Source organism: Echinops telfairi, unplaced genomic scaffold, assembly GCF_000313985.2.
Source record: "Echinops telfairi isolate 266 unplaced genomic scaffold, ASM31398v2 ScPeMD7_7475;HRSCAF=8513, whole genome shotgun sequence".
Taxonomy (NCBI): Eukaryota; Metazoa; Chordata; class Mammalia; order Afrosoricida; family Tenrecidae; genus Echinops; species Echinops telfairi.
In genome coordinates this window covers 12318308-12324590 of record NW_022111379.1, presented here as the reverse complement: position 1 = coordinate 12324590, position 6283 = coordinate 12318308, and the positions used below count along the sequence as shown (strand labels likewise).

General features: G+C 43.6%; 2 protein-coding genes across 2 annotated transcripts in view; both read left to right on the top strand.

Moving 5' to 3' along the window:
• UBE2Q2 (ubiquitin conjugating enzyme E2 Q2) overlaps nucleotides 1-1935 on the top strand; it is a 75168-nt gene extending 73233 nt beyond the window's left edge. The window contains exon 13 of the mRNA XM_004699778.4: nucleotides 1491-1935. Coding sequence (XP_004699835.2) covers nucleotides 1491-1522 — 32 coding nt within the window. The 3' untranslated portion in view covers nucleotides 1523-1935. The remainder of the gene's footprint in view (nucleotides 1-1490) is intronic.
• Nucleotides 1936-3740: 1805 nt separating this feature from the next.
• Nucleotides 3741-6283, top strand: part of FBXO22 (F-box protein 22) — a 22068-nt gene continuing 19525 nt past the window's right edge. Inside the window, exon 1 of the mRNA XM_030884318.2 lies at nucleotides 3741-3855. Within this exon, the coding sequence (XP_030740178.2) occupies nucleotides 3741-3855 (115 nt within the window). The remainder of the gene's footprint in view (nucleotides 3856-6283) is intronic.

The following is a 6283-nucleotide window of genomic DNA, read 5'->3' as shown; positions in this document are numbered from 1 at the left end:
CATTAGGGAGGATTGGGGGTGGGAGGGACGAGGGAGCTGATACCAAGGGCTCAAATAGAAAATGTTTTGAGGATGATGGTGACAACAAATGTACAAATGTGCTTGACACATGGATATATGTATGGATTGTAAGAGCTGTAGGAGCCCCCAGTAAAATTAGTTTTTTAAAAAATTCATGAACTTTTATTGGCCTTTCTTTAAACTTTGCCTGTATTCATAATGTACATTTTTTTGTTTTGTTTCCAGCCCTGAGTAAGACAATAAGACCTGAATGAAAACTTATAAACTCTTTGGCCCAGAGAAAGTCTTAATATCTCCTCTTATCCTCAGTTTCCTCATCTCTGAAATGAGTAGACTTATCTGTTGACAAACCTGTGAGGGGAAAATGGGGGCAGTGTGTATGAGTAGCACTTTGTGACTAAAGGTGCTGCCCAGGAAGATACTCATTGTAGCAGTGACCATGAAATTGTGTGCACCCAGGACCAGGCAGGTAGAGAACAAACAAGGCATTTCTTAAGAGTATTAACAATGAAGTGTCATTAAAAAAAAGGTATTCTTTATTGTGCTACAAGTGTGGCAGGTTGTGGCTTCAGGTTTGTGTTGTATGCTGACTCTGTTTTTAATAATAACAAAGCAAACTTGTCCCTCTCTCAGCGAATGCATCTTCAGGAAGAGGACGGAAATGAACGATGATCCAACTTGAGGATAAGGCTGGGTGTTCTTAGTGTCCGTGTTTTAGCTCGGTGAAGCCAGTGTACACAATGGCTTCAGCAGGCGTAGGCTCCACACAGCTTGCTGTGTTCAAACTGCTGATTTCATACCAAACAGTACTTAGTCTCAAGGCTGGCAGACACTTTTTTCTTTCACCTCCACTATTTATTGTTAATTAAAACAAACATCACCATTGCCATGCAAAAAAGATTATAAAGCTGCTGTATTTGAGAATGTGTGGCTGGCTGTAAGCACGTCTGTGGTAACAGGGGACATGGACTCTACTTTGGCATCTGCCGCTGATCCTGATGGTAGACCTAGACCTGCAGTCACTGCCTGCTGAGATGGCCCCCTCTGCAGTCTCCCTCAAAAATGCCAGGATGGTGTCGGTGGTTTAGTATCTTTGAGGCTGGCACTTAAGACACAAATACACACATGCCTAAACAATGTCCTTTTAAGAGGTTTACGCTTAAAATACAAGGCTGATAGGGAATAAAACCTAGCTTGTAGTCTAATATTCCAGAGTCCTCTTTAGCTATGAAAGGCAATTAATAAAGAGCGTGCATTCACAATTCAAGTATGATTTATTCATAGAAAAGAACTACATATTGTGAACATATTAAAAGGTGGTTTCCAGCCCAAGTATAAGATAGATTATTGCAGTAGGTTTAAACACTAGAATTATGGCTAGAGTGTAGCTAACCATAGCAGATAGATGCCAGTTTCTTGAGCTGCTTTAAGAATTAAAAGTATTCTAAACATATTTCTCCCTCTTTCAGGTTGGTACACTCCTCCAAAGGAAGATGGCTAAGTGTGTCGACTGTCAGATGTGTGGACCAATGTTGCTTTAAAGAAACTCTTCCCAACATGCAGACACAAGCTTTGCGTGCCCGTATAACAGCAGTACCGAAGACGTTAGCTAATAGATATTTTAGTGGATAATCTGCCAACCGACATCCAGTACAAGTCACCGCCTTTTCATTTTGCTCATTTTAGGTTTCTTGGACTGAGCAGTGGGGCCTTTACTGTGCTTTTCCAGATAAAGCACAGACGGGCCACTTGTATCATCTCTCTTTCTTGAAAAGCGAAACCTTGGAAGCAGGCAAGTCAGCATCAGGTTACTTAAAGTTTGGGGTAATTTTCCTGTATTGAGCCAATGGATTATGATGACTTGCAAAATACATTGTTTCATTTCAAGCCAATAAAAGTTTAATTGCTGTTTAATATGATTTAGAACATGAAAGGTCTTCTAAATCACAGTAGCTTTGGGGGGGGTCTAAAACCACTTTATGATATTGCCAAATGAGTAGGAAATCTACTCATTATTAAATATTTTTATGGCTGTGTGAAGATATGAATTGTTTCCAGATAAAGTCATTGGATTGCACATTTTAGGTCAAGCAAAACCACACAGTGCCAATGAAGGGTTGTTAAGTACAGTGTCCACAGGGGCACCCAGTCTTGCTGGGTCGAATCTGCTTCTTGCTGATTCAGTATTTCTTATGAGAAGAGCCATAGTATAGAGCTTGAAGTTATGGTTTCAGTTTATTAAGGGGACATCAAAATCATTTGTAAGTTAATAAACTTAAATGATTGGCACTAAGACAGATTCCTCAACCAAAAACTGCAGTTCAGTACGAAACGCCATTATCTCACTTGGGAACTCTTAAAACTCATTGCCACGCTTACAACAGTGGCTTTTTCATTGAAGACAAACAAGACCTCTGCAGCTGTTAATTCTTTTCTAGAATCTTTCCATTTTATTGCCTTACCTAAATCAGGCCTGGTTGGTTGGTAATATTACACCCAAGTTTGATTTAAAAGTCAATTCTAGATATTAAGCACTTTGAAAATAAAACCCAGAAGCACATTTTCCTGCACAAACTAATTACCATAATTCAGAAGTGCTTCTTCTGAATTTACTCAAAGATTCAGCTTTCAACTCTGAACCACAGCAGAGAGAATTACTTGTTTTTTCATTTCTTCTAATCCTATTTTGGGGAGAGGACAATAAGGCTCTTCTGACTTTCTAGTTCACTTGGTTACATTGGTCTAGAGTTCTGATAGCCACTTGCTCAGGTACAAAGTGACACGGCAGAACTCTTTAAAGCATTAAAGTTCCTTAAACCCAAGGCTAAATCTTGAATACATTATTGAATTCTTACATATCCTGGTGGCCGGCAGATTGACAGCTGCACATTTGGCATGCTTTGGGGTTTTTTGGTTTGTTTTTGTTTTTTATTTTTCATTGCAGATTTATTTGGCAATGTACAGTAAATTTTGTAAACTTGCATCAAGTTTATGAATAAAGAACTGTTTAAAAAATGATGCTGTCATTTTTCCCTAGTAGACATACAGTTTTATTCAAGTGTCTTGTGAGTTTGTGCAATTGAAGCATTCGGGTTTCTTAAGGTAGGATGGGGTGACAGAGGCTGGAGAGGGGGAGCAAACTGATCTGAGAGTAGCTAAGGAATCCAGCTTACGTGGACTTGGTAATATGCAGCTTTTCCCTTCTCCTGCACCCATTCTGTAATTTACCCAGCAGGGGGCAGTCGCAAGTAACCCTGTCAACAATCACAACGAAATCCTACCACTGTCTCCCCCCACCTTTTCTTACCAGTAGCCAGGGATGAGAGTGACAAAGGCTGTTTGTGGCTTCAAACCACTGACCTTACAGCGAACAGCCGACCTCCTACCCACTGCACAGCATTAGCCACTATGAAGCTGCAAACCAAATCCTGATGAGATAACTGATAAACAAAAATGGACAGCAGGTTCCTGTGGGGTTAGGGAGAAAGGAACCCTTACTCATGACTGGTGGGAATGTAGAACTGATAAATTTGGCAGTTCTTCAAAAACCTAGCCAATCCCAATCCTAAGTGTGCGTGCCCAGAAGGGAAGGCAGGAACACAAATCTGCACACTGGTGTTTATTGCAGCCCTTCTCACGCTCCCAAAGGTAAACACAACCAAAATGTACTTATCCAGACTCTGGAATATTAGGCAGCCATAAAGAGAAATACAACTCGAATGCACGCCACGACATGGATGATCCTGGAAGACATGCTGAGCGAAATAAATCTGTCCCAAAAGGATAAGTACTGTGTGAAACAAGCAAGTACAGAGAGACCAGAGGAGGAGGGAAGTAGGAAGGGTAGGAGTTTGTGTTGTTGGGGGCAGGAGCCCAGAGTTTGTTCATTGTGGCGGGGTGTCTTTGAACGGGAGAGTGACTTTGGTGCCATACATGGAAAACATAATCAATGTAATTTAACTGTAAATCTGGAAGTTGCATCGGTGGAAGTTTGGGTGTGTATATTTTCGCTACAGTTTCAATGTCCAGAGTAAGGCTCGGGGTGTGGTACATCTATCGAGGCTCTGCTCGACTGCTTTGAGACTTGCTTTTTTCTCCCATACTTATTTCATTTTTGGATTAAACGACAAAGTTCAGTATACTCACTTTACTAAGTCCAGAGGTGGACAGAAGTCCTCTCATGTCTCAGGCAGGTATGGAAATCTTCAAGTATACTGCTCCTCACTTGGCTAGAGCTCTGGGACCTGTGTTCACACCTGAACTGGCTGGTGATGCAACTAAGCATGATTAGTTTGGTTCAGTGGTTCCTACAGTGTGATCCCAGGCACTGTGAGACCATTTCAGGAGGTGTGCAAAGCCAAAGTGATTTGCCTAATACTAAATCATTAATTGCCAGTTTTACTCTCACCCTCTCCCAAATGTCAAGGTTTTCCAGACACTCCCGGACATGTGGTAAGGAGCTCTGGGGAGTTGCACATGGGTAAGCCCTAGGCTATCAGCCCAAAGATGGCAATTCAAACCCACCTGGAATCATTGTAGACAACCAGACTATGGAGTTCTATCTACTCTTACTTAACGCACGGAGTCAGCGTTGACTGCCCGACAGCTAACAACATGATGCGATAACACTAAGGACCGAAATCAGATGCCAGTGAGAATCCAGCTGCCCTCGCGTACCCAGATTTGATTAGAAAAATGTAAATCGATACCCCACTGTTTGCCCATTTGTGGATGGCAGGGGGGTGAAGTTATTTTTCATAGAAGTTATTTTGTTCATGTGTAATGGATTTACTAGTTTTAAGTTGTATTCGATCTTAAAATGCTGAGTACCTGGTTTGCAGAGGGCTATGTACAACAGGGACAGTCCAAAATACATTTGAGGGTCCGCGCATAGATTAAGCCTCCACGCAGTTCCTTCCAATGTAGATAATCCTGCCTTCAGGCAGACTGCACGGGGAAACTCAGTCCCTCCACCCTCTCCAGCCATCTCTGGAGGGGCAGTCCCTTAGGGGCTTGACTGGCGAAGTCCTAGATGGGGCTCACTGCACGGGGACAGCCCCACCCTTAGAGACCCTGTGCACATGGCCCTGCCCCGTCCTCACAATTGTTCTGTGCAGAGCCCCGCCCATTGTCTTAGCGTCAGTCTCTCATTCACGGCCTTCCTCTTTTTCATTGCGCCTCAACTCTGCCAAGCACGATGTCCTCTAGGGAATGGCTTCTCCTGGCATGTCCAAAGTATGGGGAGAGTGCACAGAGGTGGTCAAGTGGTCATGAGTCATGCCCTATCAGTTATTCCCTGGCTGCCCAGGATCAATCTCACAAACTCCTTTATCGTACATGTACATATCCCGCTTCTGTGATGTCTTTGTCGGGTAGGCAGACAGGGACAGGGGGTTGTACCTCCCATGCCTGCACAGGGCCCCCTACAGCAGGTGGTTAGGTGGAAAAATCAGGCAAGCATTAGCCACCTATGAAGACTTTTAACTGGGCATGCTCCAATTCAGTGTGTGTGTCCCGCGCCCCCCGCCACACACCTTTCCCAGCCAGGTGGGCATTATACCTGGGCGGCCCAAACTAATTTAGCAAGTGGGATCAACCAATGCCACGCCTCCCCAGCCAGAGGTTTGAAATACCCTGGCAGTGGGAACGCTGGTCGCTCTAACCCACGCTCCCACTCAGTGGCAGGTCCGAGGAGGATTCTGTCCAATCTTTTACCCTGCTCCTGCGCGCACTCAGCCATGCTGTGGTCTCTCTGACCTCAGTTCACCACGCGTGGGCACGCAGTCCCACAAAGTTGCCAGTATTCAGTTGTGAGCCCCAGCGTGGCTTATGCACGATTTGGCACCCTTCCCTGAAATAGGGTGCACTCTTTTGAGACTAAAACCTGAAACGTCTCCCGCGCTTTTTTTAAAACCCACTTGGATTACAAACCAGGCTTTGACGTGAATTCTTTCTCGTCTAAAGCCAAGAAGTGAGGTCTTACCCACCCGAGAAACCTAACATGGATCTGCCACAAATCATGAATTTGTGAGAGCTTCCGGTGTTCCATGTTCTAACTGAATCTTTGATGCCATTATTACTCCCTGCTACAAGGCCTTTCCTGCTAATGGCCTTCCTCGCCTGGATGATGTGTGTCTGTCTATTTTCTTTGCCCTTTTTTTAAAAAACATTTTATTAGGGGCTCATACAACTGTTATCGCAATCCATACACACATCAATTATGTAAAGCGCATTTGTACATCATTCTCAAAACATTTTCTCT